This window comes from Populus euphratica, unplaced genomic scaffold, assembly GCF_000495115.2.
Source record: "Populus euphratica unplaced genomic scaffold, PopEup_1.0 scaffold35.1, whole genome shotgun sequence".
Taxonomy (NCBI): Eukaryota; Viridiplantae; Streptophyta; class Magnoliopsida; order Malpighiales; family Salicaceae; genus Populus; species Populus euphratica.
Genome location: NW_011499860.1, coordinates 2,065,456 through 2,086,771, shown reverse-complemented (window position 1 = coordinate 2,086,771; position 21,316 = coordinate 2,065,456). Strand labels below are relative to the sequence as shown.

Below are 21,316 nucleotides of genomic sequence, written 5' to 3'. Positions count from 1 at the left end.
AAAAATGATTTCACTATTCACCAATCCAATCTTCTTTTTAATTTTATCTTATTTTTTTAATTTTCTATATATTAGATTATATATGGGTCTCATGGATTTAGCTTTTTTTTCTCTATTTCAATTTTTAAAATTAGATATATTAAAAGTAAAGTTTTATAATTTTTTTCAATTTGCTTTACATAATGTGCTTTATATTTTTTTTCTTTGTGTTATTTTTTAATTATTTTTTTATTTATTTTATATAGAGTTATATCGATATCTTAATTTAGATCACGAGTTTGACAAATTGACTAATATAGGTATTTTTTTCATTTTTTTTATGTTTAATTTTTTCAAGCTCTTCCCTCAATATTAGATTAATTAGAAATTTATATTCATAATTTATAATGATTTGTTTTTTATAACTTGTTAAAATCTTATACTCGAATTATAAATTTAACAAATTAACTCAGATCAATTAAATATATTATTATTGTAATAATTGAAAAAATATCATATAATATATCATTGTTAATATCCAATATATATCATATTTTATAAATCACATCAACAACATGGTTATTTTATTTATATTAAAAAATTGATCTGAATTACGGTGTATCACCGGCCATTTCGTTAGAAGGCTGACAATCATTGTCTTGGTACTAAAACAAGATGTTGGGAAAAGAAGAAAACGTAACAAGTGTTTGTGTGTTTGTGTTAGCGGCACTTGTTTTGATTAAAGTCTCAACTCTCTTGCACTATAGACACACACACACACATATATAGCTGTAAAAACAGAGAAATACTTCGGGGCTAAGAATTGGGATAGTCCTCATTAATCGCCTATTTTCCATGCTGTATTTGCCTAATTTTGGAGAACATGATGATGCAATTTTTTCTATTTTGGTTATGTGATTCTTCGCGTTTCTTTGATGGCTATAACAATGAGCAACCTGACTAGAAAACTAATTAGCAGGTGAGGACAGCTAAGGCAAGAACCTCGTTAATTAAAAGAATGATGATTAAATTTAAAAAAAAATTTATAAATTTGAATTGAATGATAAAATTAAAAGTTGATAAAACTCTTATAAAAGGGTAGGGAAAAAAATTAAAAATAAAAAGAATAAGGACCAAGTCGGAAAAAAATAATATATAACAAATTAGGATTGAATGTTAAAATTGAAAACAAATAAAGTTTTATAAAAAAAATTAAGTTTTTTTTAAAAATAATTTCACTATTCACCAATCCAATCTTCTTTTTAATTTATTTATTTTTAATTTTATATTTTAATATTAATTATTTTAAAAATTATGCTTCTTATTTTTTTTCTTTATATTAGATTATATATGGGTCTCGTGGGTTTAGCTTTTTTTCCTCAATTTTAATCTTTAAAATTAGATATATTAAAAGTAGAGCTTTATAATTTTTCTCAATTTACTTTATATAATGTACTTTATATTTTTTCTTTGTATTGTTTTTTAATTAATTTTTTTATTTATTTTATATGGGGTTGTCTCAATATCTTGATCTAAATTACGAGTTTGACAAGTTGACTAATATAGACTTTTTTTCATCCTTTTTTATGTTTAATTTTTTCAAACTCTTCCCTTAAATTTATCTGATTAACTTAGATCAATTTAATATATTAATATTCTAATAATTAAAAAATATCATATAATATATCATTATTCAAATTCAATAAATATCATATTTTATAAATCACATCAACAACACTTAGTTATTACAGTGTATCACCGGTCATTTCGTTAGAAGGCTAACAATCATTGTCTTGGCACTAAAACAAGATATTGGAAATAGAAGAAAACGTAACATGTTTTTGTGTGTTTGTGTTAGCAGCACTTAATTTGATTAAAGTCTCAACTCTCTTGCATTACACACACACACACACATATATATATATATATGAAGCTGTAAAAGCAGAGAACTACTTCGGGGCTAAGAATTGGGATAGTCCTCATTAATCGCCTATTTTCCATGCTGTATTTGCCTAATTTTGGAGAACATGATGATGCAATTTTTTCTATTTTGGTTATGTGATTCTTCGCGTCTCTTTGATGGCTATAACAATGAGCAACCCTGACTAGAAAACTAATTAACAGGTGAGGACAGCTAAGGCAAGAACCTGGTAGTTCAATAGGCATGCGTGTTCTTCTCTTCCGCGCGAGAAATTAATCTTAGTTTCACGCTCTCCTTTGCAACAAAAAGAAAACAGCTATGATATTGTAACCAAGAAGATGTTGCAGCCAACAAATTAGGTATCTCACTAAATTCTAGCTGGTTATGCCTGCCTTCTCAAAATTTCATTTTCATCAATCTCCTTAATTTGTTTTGGTTCTGAATTACAGGTCTTGAAAAACTTGGCATCGCCATGGCTGAATCTGGATATTTAGTAAATCGTACCAAGGATGGTTCGGAAGCATGTTACTACGTAAATCAAACTGGTGGCAATTATTTCCAAAGTACAGGTGCTTTGACGACATCCCTCCCTCTCTTTGTCCTCCAACTATCGGTTGTCCTGTTCACCACTCGCCTTCTCCTCTTGATCCTCAGGCCTCTGCGACAACCCAGCATAGTTGCTTTTATAATTGTAAGGTCAAACTTGTTATATAATTGCTGTTTCATGGTTCATTTTGTAGGCCAATTACTAATGTTGATTGCTCTTTTATACTTCTTCATGCTAATACAATGATTCGTAAATATATAGATCAAAACTTATGGAAAAACAATGTTTTAATTTTAACTAATTAAAAGGACTTGTACTACATTTACCAAATGGAAAAACAATGTTTTAATTTTAACTAAAAGGACTTGTACTACATTTACTATAAGTTTTTATTTTTTTCTTGTGCATTTCATCGAATTTGAGTCGTGATACCTTGGAAGCAACTAGGCTAAACCTCCAAGTATGTGGGAAGAACTATGATGTGTGTAGCCAAGCAACGGAAATAACTTTCATCTAATTATCGAATAAAGTTAAGAAATTTCCATGAGATCTTAGATGTTTTGTTTACTATAAAGTTAATTTTTTGTAATCATTTGAGGTCTATGAGACTTTTAAACTTGGTTAGTATATAAAATTTGTTCTGTTTTTATAATTGATTTACGATTGTTTTTTTTTTATTTATTTTAAATCTCTCTTATTGTTTTTTATGTTTTATTTTAGATTTTAGATTTTTTTTATTCTTATTATTTAAGCATATTAGGAGAGTTGTAATATTCAATTTTGTTTATTGAAAATAAACTTATGATGAAAAATATTCAATTTTGTTTATTGAAAATAAACTTTAGAGTATTCTCTATTATGATGAAAAAAGTGTAGGTTTAGGGTTTCTCAAGCTCTTTTCATATAGCCTCTCTTATGATCTTAATTTATTGTTTTTTCTTTGTACTATGTTTTTTAAGTAAAGCAAAAAAAAAGTATTAAATAAAACAAAGAAAATAATAAAGAAACTCTAAACTAAATATATAGAAAAAAAATCCTAAATTAACTAGAAAAATATAACAAATCTAAAGCAGAAAATTTTAAACTTTATTTGGGACGTTGACCTTATATAGGAAATAGAATTTTTTTAAAAAAATTAGTCTGATTTTAATAATTGAATCAAAAGTTATATTCATTACTTTAAATCCATGTGTTTAACAAAAATTTCTCTTGTATCAAACAATTAACACATGCATGCATTTGTAGTATAGTGTTCTTTTCCATCTCAAAAGTCTTGAGTTTAAATCTCTCTTTTGTAACAAGAAAAAAAAAACATATGCATGCACATTGGATAATTGATGGTATCAATTATGTTAGACTGTGTATGCACAGGCTGGGGTGTTGCTAGGCCCATCAGCACTTGGAACTACCCCGTTGTTTCTCGATCACGTCCTTCCTTTTAAGGCTGTCAAGGTGTTGGAAACATTCGCAAACTTGGCACTCGTTTACTACATGTTCCTATTTGGGTTAGAAATGGACCTAAAACCCATCATGAACAGCGGATCGGAGGCTATTCGCATCGCCATTTCTGGAACCCTGATTCCACTTGGCTTTGGGTTTGGCTTATTTTATCTATTACAACTGCTTGACAGTAATGCAAAGGAAATCAGCAGCTTTAAGGGCTCCATATTCTGGGCTATTACTCTCACTGCTACCAACTTCCCTGACGTTACTCAAGTTCTCACAGACCTCAAGCTCCTTCGCACCGATATAGGAAGATTGGCCATGTCTTCAGCTATTAGCAGTGACTTCTTTACTTGGATTCTTCTTGTGGTTGCAATGTCATTGCTCAATGCTCGCCCATATTATGTTTTGCCATCTATCCTTGCTTTCGTTTTACTCTGTGGTTTTGTGATCCGTCCGGTAATCTCAAAGATAGCTAACCATGCTGTCAAAGGAGAAGACTTCACTGAGCAACATATATGGTTTATTTTGGGTTGGATTGTGTTTTTCGGATTCATCACTGATGCTTTTGGTTTGCATTCTATGGTTGGTAGTTTCATGTTAGGAGTTATTATGCCTCGTCGAGATGTTATCAGAATGAAACTAATGGAAAGGCTTGATGACTTTGTCTCTGGGATTATGATGCCCCTCTTCTTCTTAACCTCAGGGACCCGAACTGATGCTGGTTTTATGCTGAAAGAAACTCCATGGTATGCAATATTTATAATCATATTCCTTAGTTTTGGAGCAAAGATACTGAGCACATTGCTCGTCTTTCTGCTCCACAACAAGTCGATGGAGGATGGCTTTGCTCTTGGAGTAATAATGAACACAAAAGGAGTTATGTCGATCATTATCATTAATGCCGGCCGGAATATTAAGGTATGAACCATGCATGTTCTGCATAATTCATATTTCCTATATAGTATAGGAGATCAAGAATTTATTAATTACAGAAATTAACCAAAGATCATCTCATTTCCCAGGCTCTAAACAACCAAACATTTACCTTAATGGTGTTTTCAGCCTTGGCCATGACTTGTTTGGTGGAGCCAATAGTTGCTGCCACATATAAGCCTAGAAAAAAATTGCTTAGATACAAGCACAGGACCATTGAGAGTGTACTGACAAATGGGGTAGAATTTAAAATCCTTGCATGTGTTCTTTCAAATCGTGATGCACCATGCATGATTAGCCTCCTTGAAGCCTCTAATGCCGGCCCAGACTTCCCTATCTGTGTCATTGCCGTCCACTTGGTAGAGCTCACTGGACGGAACACAGCGATGCTAATTGTTCATGACCATTCCATGACAAGCATGAGCAATCCTATCCGAGCAAAATCAGAATCGGACCAAATTATCTTTGCCTTTAAATCATACGAGAAGAGAAACGGAGCTGTGTCGGTTCAAACTATCACTGCAATTTCACCTTATGAGAATATGCATGAGGATATTTGCAGCCTTGCATTGGACAAGCGAGTTTCCCTCATCATCATACCATTCCAAACAGTCTTAACTGCAGACGGCCGAGTAGAGGATGCAAAATCGACTTTTCCAGCTATGAACCAATATGTGCTCGAAAACGCAACGTGTTCTGTGGGTCTACTGGTTGATCGTGGACTCGGTTCCATCATGCAAACAGGTCCCGCAAGGAACAGTTCTAATTCAAAACGGCATCGAATTGCTATGATCTTCATTGGTGGCCATGATGACAGGGAGGCATTGGCTTATGCGTGGCGAATGGCAGGGCATCCTGGCATCAGTTTAACGGTGCTTCGATTTCTTCCAGGTAGAATAGCAGCACAATCCACTCCAGAACACAGCTCAAACAATCATGATGAGTTATTCAGTTCCATGACGATTGAGGAGAGGGAAAAGAGGCTTGATGATGATTATACGTATGAGTTTATGTTCAAGACTCTTGATGATGAGTCCATTACTTACACAGAGAAAGTGGTGAATAATGGGGATGAAACTCTTGCCGAAATTAGACGAAATGATGCAGATTTTGATCTCTATATAGTTGGAAGAGGGGAGAAAACACGATCAGTGCTCACATCAGGGTTATCAGACTGGAATAGCTGTCAGGAATTGGGAACCATGGGGGATACACTGGCTTCATCAAATTTCGCGTCGCATGCATCAGTTCTTGTGGTGCAACAATACGTACCCAAAAATTATATAGCAAACCCTCATGGATTTTCAGCAAGTCTTGGCTCAACAACTTGGCAACCACTAATGGTTAGTGACCAGGTTTCCTTTGGCAATACTACTAGCATTTCACACCAATATGTTTATGACCAAGACGAAGATGATGACGATGATTACGATTACGATTACGATCGTAAATAATTTCAAAGCTCTATGGTTACTGGTCAAAACCAATTCATAAACTTCACCGAACAGTTTAAGTTTCAAGGTTTTTGATGAAGTGGTCGATGGACAATTACATCATTTCAAAGCTCTATGCTACTTGATCGGCGTATGTAATAAGTCCTGAATAGTTCTTCGATTTTCATTCCTGAGGTAGTTCAGATCCGTCATAGCAAAATAAATCATGAAGCAAAATTAGTAAATGTCATTTTTAACGACATCAAACGTGGTAAGAATTGATTTAAGAAAGGATACAATCAGTTCAAATGATGCATTGAATCAAGGCTTTATAGTTAGCTGAAGAAGAAAATACCTGTGACAGACTGTGTGTTGCGTATCAAGGAAAGAGATTGTCTGGAAAGGAAAGGCTTTGATGGAGGGATTGTTGTTGGAGGGATCTAACTGAGCTGGAAGCAGTCAATATTCAAGCCAGATGTTGGGTGATATCAATTTCCAAAGCACTGCCATTTGAATGTCGAAGTCCTGTGACAGAAAACTTTATTTGGCAGCTGATGAAGTGCTTGAAAATGGGAGAACAGAGAGAAAGTTATATTTTATCAGTCACTTTGTACCAGGTGGGATGAACGCGAGCTTTCAATGGGCCATTGCTTTTGAAAAAGAAGAGATGGATATTGGCCAGTTAGCTATGAGAAGATTGCATTTGCTGTCAACGTAGTGGAATGCAGATGAAATGATAAAAGTTGCAGGGGGGTGAAGTTGTATAGTACTGGTTGATGGTAGTGTTTTTCTGTGCAAAAATTTTCATGCATGCACTTATAAATCACCGTGGATTTAGTGATTTTTTTTTATCAATTTTTTTTTTATTATTTTTTTCTAATTCTGTTATCCTCACATCCATTTTAAAAAGTGAAATTAGTTCTCTCCTAACAAATAAGCTTTTTAAAAATTGAATTTATATTCTCACCTTTATAAGATATAATAATGTCTTAACTACTAAACTAACATTTTATTAATTGTTATCTAATCTTTTTAATGGTCAAATTAATGGACAATCGATCTAATTTATTAAGGATGAGCAAAATTAAACGATAGAATATCAGGATGAAAAAATAAAATAAATGGAGTAGGTGGCACTTTTAAACTTGACATAAAAAGTTGATTTTAATCCTTATATATTTCAAATGATACATTTAAAATTCCTTTAGTTCATGAAAATTCATTTTTGATCTAACATTTTTTTTCAGTCTTGTGATTTAAAATAAGAGAGAGAGCATTAGTGAATTCTAGTTAAAAATAAAAATAAATTATTACAAATATTTATTCCAATTATAAAAATAATTGATTTTTATATTAATAAGTTATCTTTAATTAAAAAAATTATGACATGGGTGTTTTTTTTTTTTTTTTGTTCCTCAGCCTTGTTTAAACTCTGTTGTTTCTTTAAAAGAAATTAGTTATGCCCTCTAGTGTGTGGGTATAAAGGCATAGCCCGTAGGTCAGGCCTATAGGCCAGCAAGCCTGGCCTATTTTCTTTTCTTTTTCTTTTTTTAGGTTTTTTCTACATTTTACTCTTCTTCTTTTTTTTTTTTTTTGTTAATTGAATACTGTTCAATTTTTATTTTTATTTTCCAAGAAAGTCATTTGCGTAGCGAGACCGCATTGTCAACTCTCTTAGACCTGCCTTTGCAAGCCCTTGCAAGCTTGCCCACTCTTTTGGGCTAAAAGGGGGCCAATATTTTCCCACACTCATGGGCTCTTTCTTAAGGCCTTGAATTGCTATTTTTTTCTTTAAATTCATTTGAATAAAATAGTTAAATTTATTTTTAAATTTGTTTTTGAATGAGATCATTATAATTATTTTTATACAAGCAAACCCTCATTTTGTTGTCTTTAATGATTGTTTCTAGTTTTTTCTTTAAGTTTAATCAAAATTAATTAAGATTTAATAAGTAATATTATATTTGAGATATCATTTAATTAAATAATCAATTTAATCGTCTCGAATTTTAGTTGCCACAGCCATCTAATGGAAGGATATATGTTTTATTCATGAGTGTATTCAAATTGTTGCTGTTATACAAGAAATTGTATACTGACAATATATCCATGACTGCGGATGCCGACTGCATGCGGCAAATATAAAGCATAGAGTGTAGTTTTATCCTTTTTTTAAATAAATATCTTAAATCTGATTTGAGGCTACGAATTCCCCGGAATCTTCAGCACCATCTCAGGCACAACTGCCATAGGAAATGAAGACAAAGTTGACAGAAAGGAACGTAACAAGCAAGCTCATAACACATTCAATGGAGATGTGGACAGAAAGGAACGTAACAAGCAAGCTCATAACATATTCAATGGAGATGTGGACGGACACGAGGAAATATTTGATTGCATAAACAAAAATTAGATTCCTAAACCATAAGAAAAGATATGGTTAACTTTGAAATTCCAATTACAAAGTACTAATCTTGTTTCGCTTTGTTCCTCTGTTTTTTTAATTCAACCATTTCTTCTTCATAAAAAAAATACATGGGGCACTAATTTGGGCTGAAGTGGGTTCAATTGTGAGAGAAAAAAGTTTGAGGACCAACTTGGAAATTTAGAAAAAATGATTATTTTAATCCATTATGATCTATGAGAGTACACGATGCAATGTCTACAGTAAAATAGATGAATCATACCCAGATAAATTTCATATTCTTTTCTCAGATGGGACATCAAGGACGACTTTGAATAATCAAAGTCATAAAAGTTATGAAGCGTGTTAATTCTACGTCCATTCAAAGTTTTAATGGTATGAAAAAGACTTTACGCGGAAAGACTTTGCCTGTATTATCTGAACGAGATAAATTATAAATAGTGTTATTTGTACAGCGCCTACATTGATAATTAATTAATAATCTTTTAATAAACATTGATTTGCGGGTACTTTTTAAAATTTCTTTTTTTATTTAGTTTTTTTTTATATAATTAAAATAGATATTTATATGAAAGGTTATGAGTTAAATTCTTAAAAATATATATTTTTTATTGAACAAATTATTATTTTATTATAAATACATTTTCTTACTAAAATATTTTTTATTAGCAGCCTGTTTTTTTGAATTAAAAGTAATGCAATTTAAATATTGTTTGGTAAAATTTTAATAGTTTAAAATAATTAAGAAGCTATGAATCTCTTCAATCTAAGCCACATTTTCTTATTAATATATTCCATTTTTATAACAAAAACATGTTTTTTTATTTGAAGCATTGTTTTTTAAATTTAAAAAAAAAAAACTTATCATGATATGAAAACTAAGTTTCAATAAAAAAAAAATTAAAAATAAAACCTCAATATTTTATATGTAATTGAAGGAAAAAAATAATTAATCTAAAAAAACAATGTAAAAACTTAATAACAAAATTATCAAAATTAATGTGTTTTGTTTTCATTGAATATTTATGATCATAAATATTTAAAAAAAATTAAGAAATTAAAAAAGAAACTTAAGAGTTGTCGTAAAAAAATGTCCAGATGCCCGGGCAAAGGTGGGATAATGCGCCTAGCCTAACACAATGAAGCCTGGGCATGTGAGGGAATGTGCACATGGCCTTCTATGTTTTTATTTATTTTTTTATGATCCTTTTTATTTTTTAATATCGCACCCGATATCACGGCGACTTTAAAAATTTATTAAATATTTAAAAAGAATAGATTTTTAGCATCCTATTCTTTAATAAGGATATTTTTTGTTTAAGAAGTCGCCACCTGGTATTATGGTTACTAGAAACCCTAACTGGTCAATAGAGATTCTATGTTCCGAAACTGTTATGTAAAAGGGAAGATATTATCACTTCTTAAACGTCCTACCTAAAGTAGGCTGCATTGCTGCTCTTTGTCTTTAATTGCTAACATTTGTTTTGTTGGTTTATACTATGATTGTTTGTGTGTAATATTCCTGACTTTAGCGCCAGTGAATATTCAACTACGAATATTTCCAACTCTGGCATTGATAAATATTACGTAGGTATCAAAGTAAATAAATTTAAATCATTAATTGCTAATATTTTTTGTGGTTTATACCATGATTGTTTATGTGTAATATTCCTGACTCTGGCGTCAGTGAATATTCAACTACGGATATTTCCAACTCTGGCATTGGTAAATATTACGTAGGTATCAAAGTAAATAAATTTAAATCATTAATTGCTAATATTTTTTGTGGTTTATACCATGATTGTTTATGTGTAATATTCCTGACTCTGGCGTCAGTGAATATTCAACTACGGATATTTTTAACTCTGGTGTTAGTAAATATTATGTAGGTATCAAAGTAAACAAATTTAAATCATCACTTTTTTTATTCCTGACTCTGGCGTTAGTGAATAAAAAAATAAAATCAGTTTATTATTTTTTTATAAAAAAATAAAAATAAAATATTTTTAAATCAAGATTTTTTATATTCTCGACTCTAGTGTTAGCGAATAAAAAGATAAAATAAAAAAAAATTATGCATATATATTTTTATGTAACTAAGTAAAAGAGAAATACAATAAAATAAAATAAATTATTACCTTTATTCCTGACTTTGGCGTCAGTGAATAAACTTATAATTTTATTTTATTTTATTTTATTTTTATTTTTTACCTACTTTTATGTTTTGCGAAATTAAACAAAGTTCAATGAAATAAATTTGAATCTTTATTCTGACTCTAGCTTTAATGAATAAAAACAAAAAATTACACATTCAGAATCTTTTTTTATTTTTTATTTTTTTCTATTTTTTTTAGCCCAGCCCAGCTCAGCCTAAATAGAAGAAAAAGGCGAAAATCACCCACATCCATTCCAGCCCGAGCTTTACCTTCGTCTCCCACGCCTCTGCCTCTAACAGAACAAGTACGCTATTTCCTTTTCTTTTGTTATCACAATTAAGAGGCCCTTTTACACTGTGCAAGTGAATTAATTCACTTGCACAGTGTAAAAGGGCCTCTTAATTGTGATAACAAAAGAAAAGGAAATAGCGTACTTGTTCTGTTAGAGGCAGAGGCGTGGGAGACGAAGGTAAAGCTCGGGCTGGAATGGATGTGGGTGATTTTCGCCTTTTTCTTCTATTTTCCCGGGAACGAGAATGAAGATGTTGGCTTCTGTGGGTGCTGAAATTTTTGGGTCGTTTTCTACAGGAATGAAGGCAACGGCAGCTGATGGTGATTTTCGCCCTTTTCTTCTGTTTTCCCTGAAACGATAACGACGATGCTGGTTTCTGTGGGTGCTGAAAAACAATCTTTGGGTCGTTTTCTGCAGGAATGAAGGTCACGGCCACTGATTCCTTCTCCGTGTAAATTGTGTATGCTCTGTTTTACTCTGGGTTTTTTTACTCGGTCGTTCCTCTATTTTCAGGTTGATTTTTTTTCTGCTATGCTCTGTAATTTTTAGGTCGTTCTTTGGTATTTTACCTGTTCCTTCTCCTCCCTCTCTTCTCCAATTTTCAGGTCCTTTTGTAGAGCTCCCAAAGCTCCTTCTTTTCTCAGTCCAATCTTTGCAGGACTCTTATTCAAATCGTGAATGAGATCATGGGAAAGAGACGTGGTCCACGACTGTTGCCGATTTCCTGTGGAACCGGTATTCTCCGCGCGAAATGGAAGGGATGCAGAACAAGACTTCCAAACGGCGCCGTTTCTATCCTTAGGCTATTTTTCACTATGGTCCCTGAACGTTTTAAACTTAACAATTGGGATCTTAATTTTTTTTTTTTTGTTTTTTTTGTTGTGTTTTGCTCTCCTTTCCTAGGGTCAATTGCCCTGTTTCAATTGAACCCTCAATTATAGTGCCATTTACACAACAATCCTGAATTTCAAAACTATTCAATTTAGTCTTTGGACTTTAATTTTCTAGTAATTTTCTCTGAATAAACCTTCAAACTTTGGTATTTCTTCAATTAAACTCTTGATTTTTTTAATTAATTAAATCAAAGTTTAATTAAGTCCTCAAACTCATTAATTCCTCAATTTCTTTTAATTTGATTAATTAACTTAATCCCAAGCTCAATTAAATCTCAAAATTTATTAATTCTCCAATTAAACCCTTGATTTAATTAATAAAATTAGTCAAAAGTTTAATTAAATATTTAAACTTTCCAATCATGTTGCCATTAACTCAAATTTTAATTCATTCTTTATTTACTTTTTTTCATCATTTTTTTCATTAAATTTTTTTTTAATAAATAAATAAAAAAATCAAAAATTTGATTATGACACCTATGAAAAAACAAATTTGCAATGCATCATCTATTAGCAAAGATTTCAGGTATAGGAGATCGTCAAAAAATCAGAATTCATGTTTTTTACCTAAAAAACTGCTTTTCAATCATTTCTTACCTAAAAATAAAATAAAATACTTTAATGAACTCATTTCCAACTTAAATAAAAAAAATCTAAAATTAAATTGCAAAAAATATTTCTAAACTCCAACCTATTTTTTAAATAAAATAAAGTTTAAAAACTTTTTAATGACATTTAATACCAAAAAATCTACAAATACGAAGGTAAAAATGCGAACCCTAAGGCAACATCTCTTTTGTTTGGAAATCACGTTTCCCTCTCGTTTTCTTTTTCCCCAGAGCCATTCCTCATACTTTCACCCCTCCAAAACACTTTGATTATACTTGGAATGTAATATTTAAAATATAATAAATATTACAGAACAAAAGGATAAGGATATTTGATAGCAATATTTTTTTCCCCGAACGTTTTGGACCAATTTGCACGTCGAAGTAGACACAAGTCATGTTCACCAGAGATGGGACCAGTTTCCCTAATCTCATTCATTGCTAATGGAACCCACTTGTCTATGATTTGAGTTGTCCTCATGGGAATTCATAATGTTACCATGTTTTTAGCATCCTCTGAAAAAAAAAAAAAAACACTTTCTTATATGTCACCAGTCTTTCCTGCGAGGAAGTAGAACGCTAGCATTATCATATGGCTTCAGCCTATTCTGCTTTGTTGCTTGTGTTTTTCTTTTGGATTTACGAACCTGTAAGTCCCCAGCAGAGCCGGACACACTCGATAGAATTAGGTTCTTCACTCTCCACCAATTTCCCACCAACTTCGTGGCGCTCCCCTTCTGGTCTTTTTGCTTTTGGGTTCTACCGACAGGGCAGCGGCTTCATAGTGGGAATTTGGTTCGCGAGTAAGCCAGATGCTACAATCACCTGGACAATAAACCGAGATGTCCCTCATGTGTCATCAAATGCTACATTGGAGTTGACCAAAAAAGGTAAGCTCCTTTTGAGAAGGCATAGAAATAATGCAACTGATGAAGAGAAACTCATTGCTAATTTTAAGGGGTCAGCTTCATATGCTCAAATGCTTGATTCTGGGAATTTTGTGCTCTACAATGAACGTTCGGAAGCAATGTGGGAAAGTTTTAGCTTTCCTACGGATACTATATTAGGAGGACAGAATCTATACAAAGGGGGTGAACTGTTTTCCCGTGCATCTGCAATCGATTTGTCCACGGGAAGGTTTCATCTTAAAATGCAAGATGATGGGAACCTTGTTTTGTATCCCGTAGACACTCTAGACCTTCCACTGGATGCGTATTGGAGCTCTGAAACTTATGATAATCCTGGTATCCATCTAATTTTAACTGGTACAGGAGATCTGTTACTCGTTAACCAAACCTTGCACAAAATCAAAGACGTGTCACCCTCTGGTTCAGAATCGAACAGCACCTCAATTATCTACCGGGCAACATTGGAGTACGATGGAATTTTCCGATTGTATTCCCATAACTTCGATGACGAAGCTGAGTACATCATTTCCATTATGTGGCACGAACCAGGGATACAGTGTGATGTGAGAGGTTTCTGTGGATTCAACAGCTATTGCACCATGAATGATGATGATCAACCTGACTGTCTTTGTCTTCCTGGAACTGCTTACGTTGATCCCAACCAGAGATTTCATGGATGTGAGAGAGACTACAACGAAGGATCCTGCAAACATACAAACGAAATGTCATCGCTATATAACATTACTGTTATGGACCAAATTGCGTGGGATGACAACGCTTATTTTAAAGCATCAATGTCAGAGGAAGGTTGCAGAAAGTCCTGTTTGGAGGATTGTAACTGTGCTGGTGCGCTGTACGAATTAGGGAACTGCAAGAAACAGAAGTACCCAGTGAAATATGCTTGGAAAACGCAAGGTCAATCATCAAAATCTTTCTTCAAGGTGGCCTTGGAGAGTATCAAAAGCAGCAACCATTCCAGTGCCATAGGAATGGTGCCTTCAGTAATCCAGAGGACAAGCAAGAAGGCAGTGGTACTAATTCTTGTTATGAGTTTAGCCTTCATCACATGGTGTTTAGTCGCCCTAGCAATCTCTGGCCTTTTCATCTTTAAGTCGAGAGTCATTAAGGGTAGAATGCAGACGGAAAGTGGAAATTTTGGCTTGGCCCGTGAGCTCACTCTGAGAGCATTCTCTTATCGTGAGCTTAAGAAAGCAACCAAGGGTTTCAAAGAAGAGTTGGGGAAAGGATCTTCTGGAGCTGTTTACAAAGGGACTTTATACAAAGGTAAAAAGGCTATTGCGGTGAAGAGGCTGGAGAAGGTGGTCAGTGAAAGTGAAAGGGAGTTCCTGACGGTTCATAAGAATTTGGTTCGGCTTCTTGGCTACTGCACTGAGGGTTCCCATAGGCTCCTAGTATATGAATACATGAGCAATGGGTCACTTGCAAAACTTCTCTTCCGAAATGAAAGGATTCCAGATTGGAGCGACAGAGTGAAAATTGCTCTAGATATTGCTAAAGGGATCTTATATCTGCATGAAGAGTGTGAAGCACCAATCATCCATTGTGATATAAAGCCTCAAAACATTCTGATGGATGATTTTTGGACTGCTAAGATCTCTGATTTTGGGCTGGCAAAATTGTTAGTGCCTGATCAAACAAGAACCTTGACTGTAGCCAGAGGGACACCAGGTTATATGGCACCTGAATGGACTAAGATCAGCACTCCAACATCAGTGAAGGTAGATGTTTACAGTTACGGAGTTGTGCTCTTGGAAATTGTTTTCTGCAGGAGAAACATGGAAATCAATGTATCAAAACCAGAGGAAGTTCTACTTTCTAAATGGGCATACGAGCTTTTGGTTGCAAGAGAATTTGACAGGCTTGATCTTGGTGAAGATGTAGACAGGCAGAAATTGGAGAAAATGGTTATGATCGGCATTTGGTGTATTCAAGATGAACCAGGTCTCCGCCCTTCTATGAAGACTGTTGTGATGATGTTAGAAGGAATTGCTGATGTATCTGTTCCTCCACACCCAACTTCAGCTTCAGCATAAGTGTCTATGTATGCGTGTCTACGCAGGAAAATAATCAACCGCTTTCTCTAAAAGTCTCTTGTTTCCTATTGCTGTAGTAGCACTCCCAAATAAAGAAAATAATTTAGTGGTTTTAGGGGTGGGGAAGTTATGGAAGCAGTAGTTTAAAGAGCATGATGATCTTGATTGTGTAGTAATACTAACATGAAGCATGCTTGTGTTCTGTTTCCTCCAAATTCAATGTGTCCATGCTTTGATAATTATTAATGGCCACTCCATATATAGAAAATATTAAAGCTTGTTCCATATATATACGGTAATTGTTTCTGGTGAATCGGAATTGTTTTCCAGTTGCAGGTCTTTTCTTCCCCTGGGAAATTTGTTTTGTGATGAACATTTCACGTTACCACTAGAACTGATGAAATTTTGTTGAGAGAATCTTTACTAGGATAAGATAGCAGTTCAAGCTTTTAGTATCTATTATATCCCAAAATTTAACAAAGGAATCCACAACAGCATCTTGTCTTCTTGGAAGGTGCTTTTGGGTATCAGCAAATGTAGACAGCGACTCAGCTAGCTGGGTCTTACACGTAACTTTGGGAGACTTTTGTGGAAAACTATACCAAAGTTACAGACAGGTCTAGGGCGGTAGGACCTGTACTAAAGTTTCAACTGCTAGCAAATAAATCATTCATTCATTTCACACGGTTTTAGTTTTGAAGTTGGGTAGAATTTTCTTCCATTTGACAATTAGTCTGAATGCTCTCAGGTCTCAAACAATATCTATCTTTTCTGTATCTGTTTTTCTCTCTCCACCTCCTTCCTTCCTGCATGGCTTTGGAATCATGCTTTTTGCTTCTCATACTATTTCTACTCTTTGTAGAAACAAGAACTCAACCAAACCAATGTGGTGAAATACAATTGAATTCTCAGTTATCTCCCACTTCCAACTTACTTTCATGGCTCTCCCCTTCAGGCCATTTTGCATTTGGCTTCTATCCACAAGGAAATGGATTTGCCATAGGAATATGGCTGATCGGTCAACCTGATAACAAAGTCGTCTGGACTGCAAATCGAGATGATCCACCAGTCTCCTCCGATGCTACAATCCACTTCTCGGAAGAGGGTAAGCTGCTTCTTCGAACTGGGCAAGGCCGCTATGAGAAACTAATTGCTGATGTGTCTGTATCAGATTCAGCTTCAATGCTTGATTCTGGTAATTTCGCGCTTTACAGTAACTGTAATATAATTTGGCAAAGCTTTGATTTTCCAACCGACACCATTTTAGGGGGCCAGAGTCTCAATCAGTCTCAAGAATTGGTTTCAAGTGTGTCGAGCTCAAATCACTCAAGTGGAAGGTTTTGCCTCTGGATGCAAAGGGATGGAAACCTTGTGGCCTACCCTAGAAACAGTGCTGCTCTACCTAATGATGCTTACTGGATCAGTCACACTGATAATAACGTGGGGTTGGATCTCTCTCTCAATCACCAGGGACATCTGTTCATGAATATTTACAAATCTGAACCACAAGAACTCTTATTTGCAAACAGTTCTTATTCCTGTGAGAACAGCACTACAATTTTTCGTGCGACACTTGATGCTGATGGGATTTTCAGGCTGTATTCACACTGTTTTGAGAGTAAAACTAGCTGGAGTGTACATGTTGAGTGGTCTGCATTGAATAATCAGTGTGATGTTTATGGTTTCTGTGACTTCAACAGTTATTGCTCAGGAACGGGCACTAATTATGAATGTTCATGTTATCCTGGATTTGTTTTCAATGATCCCAATGAGAAATTCAGCGGATGCTACAGGAATGCCAGTGAAAGTTTTTGTGCAGGCAGCAAAGAAGGGAGAAAGTACCATGTCACCGGAATAGAGAATTTATTGTTTGAACGAGATCCTTATTCTGCCCAAGAGCTCGAAGAGGAAAAATGTCGTTTGTCTTGCCAGGAAGATTGTCATTGTGACGTTGCTCTATATATGGATGCGAAGTGTGAAAAGTACACTTTTCCAATTCGGTATGGTAGAGAGAATAAAACCATAAAATCTACAGCCTTCTTCAAGGAAGAAACAAACCCAGGCCAGAAAATCATTATAGATAGCAAGAAGAGTTTAATTATGTTTCTTGCTATAATTTTTTGCTCTATAGCTATCTTATGTTTCGGCATTGCAATCTCTACTTTCTTCGTGTACAGGGATCGAGCTTTTCTATACGAAAAGCTATCAGAAATCATAAGCTTGACCGGAGAGTTTACTCTGCAGTCATTTTCTTATGATGAGCTTGAGAAAGCTACAGATGGTTTCAGGGAAGAGTTGGGCAGGGGTTCAATTGGAGCAGTTTATAAAGGGAAAATAAATGGGGGTGAAAAAACTGTCGCAGTTAAGAGACTGGAGAAAGTTTTAGACCGAGGGGAAAAAAATTTCCAGGCCGAAATAACCATCATTGGACAAACGTACCACAGGAACTTGGTTCGATTGCTTGGTTTTTGTTTTGACCACTCTAGGAGGTTTCTCGTCTATGAGTACTTGAAGAACGGCACACTTGCAGATCTTCTGTTCACGGCTGAGAGGCGCCCAGTTTGGAAAGAAAGAATGAGCATTGCTCTAGACATAGCTCGAGGAATTCTCTATCTACATGAAGAGTGTGTGGCCTGCATCATCCATGGCAATATAACCCCTCAAAACATTCTCATGGATGATTCTTGGATAGCAAAAATCTCCGATTTCGGGTTATCAAAGCTATTGTATCCGGACAAGGTAAGAAGCTCCATGGCCCTCCTCTCACATAGTAGAGGGCACATGGCACCAGAATGGCAGAACAATGCCTTGATATCAATAAAAGCTGATATTTACAGCTTTGGAGTTGTTTTACTAGAAATCATCTGTTGTAGAAGCAGTATAAAAGCAGACGTTTCAACAGAAGATGAAATGATTCTTTCCAGGTGTGCATATCAATGCTTCGTAGCTGGACAGCTGGATATGCTTCTAAAGGATGAACATGTAGAATACGAGTCATTGGAAAGAATGGTGAAGATTGGACTATGGTGTGTTCAGAGTGATCCAGCTTTACGTCCCTCTATCAAGAATGTGATTTTGATGTTAGAAGGATCCGAAGACATTCCAAATCCTCCATCTCTTGCTCCAGTCCTTATCACTCCTTAGTCTACAAATAATTCTCCTAGTGTTTTATGCATAAGTACTTGTATGTATGGAACCATGTATTTGTGTGTTAAATGGCTGTTCTATAAGGTTGTTTTGTATTTGTGTGTGACACACCTTTAAAAATGTTATCTTTGTTGTTTTTTTTTCCTCCAAACACAAAACATACTCTGATGTGGTGTTGGAAATGCTTATTTGTCTGAAAAGAATTCCAACTTATGGTAATGAAATTGTCTAATTTTTATGTCTCGAATGATGTTATGGCAAAATCCCAACTTTTTTATTTTGGATTTCTTCAAATGAACTCTCGTAATATCAATGGCAAAATTATTCTTTTATGAAGCTGGAAAATGAAATTGCAGAGAGTTCATTAGCAGGATCGATACATATACAACATAAGATGCAAAAAAACTTCTAGTTGGTTCGATTACGGGGCTGTTTATACAACATGTTCTTAGAAAAAATGTTGGAAGATGGAGAGGACAGCAAAGCCTGAGGATTTCTATCATTTAATCTCGGTAGAAAGTGTCATGCAGCCCGCCGTAGCTACTCTAGCAGTGTTCTATAACCGGGCCCCGCTCATGGCCTAGCTCTTATGCAGCAACGTAAGATAATTGCATATGCTTCTAGATAATGAAAGCTGATCTAAAAATAATTGAAAACTTGAAAAAAATATTGTTTTTTTAAAATTTTAAAAAAACGTTGATGGGATCCATCTAGACTTTGATAAGATCACCTAATTGAGATGCCAAGTCTACAGGGTTTCTCTGAATCAACTGCGTGGTCGGTCTGAAAGAAATCCCAAGGGCCAGGTCAATGAATCTTTGAGATTATTTGCTGGGCTGAGCTGGGTTTTGGAATCATGTACTCTAACACTTATGTGAAGACGAAAAGGTTTTAATGGATTTGAAGGGAGGCGTGTCGAAAGAAATTTATCACTGTCCAAGGTTGACTGATGCAAGTGGGTTTTTTTTTTGAATGCTAACTTAGATACCCTCGTATTTTTTTCTAAAGGTAAGATTAGTCATATTCGGATTTATAGCTATCCCTTCCAACAAGGATAGTTTCTAAAGATTGAATTCGTATTCTTATCCTTACAGTGATATAATAATACTTTAACTGCTAGATCAACACTTCATTAATTGATACAAATGGATTTGATCACTTCGTTGTGAATATGTCATAATGAGGAGGCTAGGTGGATAGTTTTTCAAATATATTTATGGTCAAAGAGCTTTATTTATTTATTTAAATTTACTAATTCAATTAAGTTAGTTTTTGAATTTATTTAAAAAGTTGTAAATTTTTTGAAAAGAAAATATTTAATAATAAAATTTAAATTATTTTGTGTAGTGATCTTATTCAGATTTAAAAAAAATAGCACATTTTATTTAAATATTAATAAAATAACACAGTTTTAAAAAAAATTAGTGAAATAGAACAACTTATACGTGTAGCGACAATGAAACGTTACATTCTTACTTATAGCTATTCAGAATCGTGATATTTAAAAAAAAAAAAAAACTAGTGAAATGAGCACATGACAAGAGATGAGAGAATAGAGGGGAAAAAAAGAAGCATACCCTAGAAACACATTGAAGCTCTGAGTACAACATCACTGGTATCATAAAAAAGATCTTGACAATACAAACTCAACGACACTAAAAAAAGTCATCAACGGTTACCCAAGCATGCCACACTTGATGCTTAAAGATAGCAAGTGGCTCACTTGCCTTGATAAGTGTGACCTACTCATGTCACTATTAGTGACCTTCTTTTATGTCATTGAATTCATCTCGTCAAAAAAATTTTTTTGGTACTAGTAGTATCGTAGTCAGAGTTTTGATGTGTCTCTAGTTTCTTTTTTTTTTCTTTCCTCTCTCCTCATTGTAATTTGTAAAAAGAAAAAAGAGAGGAAAAAAAGACATATAAAACATGTTGAAGCTCTGATTACAATACAAAAGGGAGAGAGAAAAGGAAAGAAAGAAAAACAAAGGCATTTTAGACACATCAAAACTCCATTTACGACATCACTAGTACCATTACAAAGATTTTAATAAGACAAATTCAACAATACAAATGAAGGTCATCAACAGTGACCCGAGTAAACCACACATACGGTCAAAGACAAATAAGTTACCTTCCATCTTTGAACAATAAGTGTGACACACTTGGGTTATCGTTAGTAACATTTCTTGGTGTCGTTAGATTTGTCTTATTAAAATTTTCTAGATTGTACCGTTGATGTTATAATTAGAGTTTCAGTATATTATAGGGTCTTTTTCTTTATTTCTCCTCTCTCCTCATGCATGGGTGATTAATACTTAAAAGTGTATTTTTATCAAGGTTTTATATCATCATTTTACATTTGAAGTATCAATAACTCTTTAACTAAAGCATGTTTTATAATAACATATCTAATAATATAAGATACCTTTAATTTATAGTTGGTCATCCACTCATCAATTAGTCATCAAATCAATAGTTCCCAATTTTGGCCTATAAAAGGAGGCATTTGCCATGCATTTAGGCATCTTGGTTTCCAGATCAAGATCATGCTTTTGTTTTCTCTCTTTGAAT

At 33.9% G+C, this 21,316-nt stretch overlaps 3 protein-coding genes across 3 annotated transcripts; all 3 read left to right on the top strand.

Annotated features, from left to right (window-relative positions):
* The first annotated feature begins 2,372 nt into the window (after positions 1-2,372).
* On the top strand, positions 2,373-6,807 carry LOC105124620 (cation/H(+) antiporter 15-like). The gene is made up of 3 exons (XM_011024713.1): positions 2,373-2,591; positions 3,819-4,811; positions 4,916-6,807. Exons 1-3 carry the CDS (start codon positions 2,373-2,375, stop codon positions 6,278-6,280), a joined length of 2,577 nt encoding a protein of 858 aa, XP_011023015.1. The 3' UTR covers positions 6,281-6,807.
* A 6,346-nt stretch (positions 6,808-13,153) lies between these two features.
* Positions 13,154-15,841, top strand: LOC105124619 (G-type lectin S-receptor-like serine/threonine-protein kinase RLK1). The gene has a single exon (XM_011024712.1). The coding sequence runs from the start codon at positions 13,226-13,228 to the stop codon at positions 15,593-15,595; it is 2,370 nt and encodes a 789-aa protein (XP_011023014.1). The 5' UTR covers positions 13,154-13,225; the 3' UTR covers positions 15,596-15,841.
* A 452-nt stretch (positions 15,842-16,293) lies between these two features.
* On the top strand, positions 16,294-18,985 carry LOC105124618 (G-type lectin S-receptor-like serine/threonine-protein kinase RLK1). Its single transcript, XM_011024711.1, has one exon. It carries the CDS (start codon positions 16,334-16,336, stop codon positions 18,737-18,739), a length of 2,406 nt encoding a protein of 801 aa, XP_011023013.1. The 5' UTR covers positions 16,294-16,333; the 3' UTR covers positions 18,740-18,985.
* The last annotated feature ends 2,331 nt before the right edge of the window (positions 18,986-21,316 follow it).

Coding starts and splice junctions, on each gene's coding strand:
- LOC105124618 (XM_011024711.1), top strand. CDS start 16,334: ATGCTCTCAGGTCTCAAACAATATCTATCTTTTCTGTATCTGTTTTTC.
- LOC105124619 (XM_011024712.1), top strand. CDS start 13,226: ATGGCTTCAGCCTATTCTGCTTTGTTGCTTGTGTTTTTCTTTTGGATT.
- LOC105124620 (XM_011024713.1), top strand. CDS start 2,373: ATGGCTGAATCTGGATATTTAGTAAATCGTACCAAGGATGGTTCGGAA. Junction 2,592..3,818: donor GCATAGTTGCTTTTATAATT/GTAAGGTCAAAC, acceptor GTGTATGCACAG/GCTGGGGTGTTGCTAGGCCC. Junction 4,812..4,915: donor ATGCCGGCCGGAATATTAAG/GTATGAACCATG, acceptor CTCATTTCCCAG/GCTCTAAACAACCAAACATT.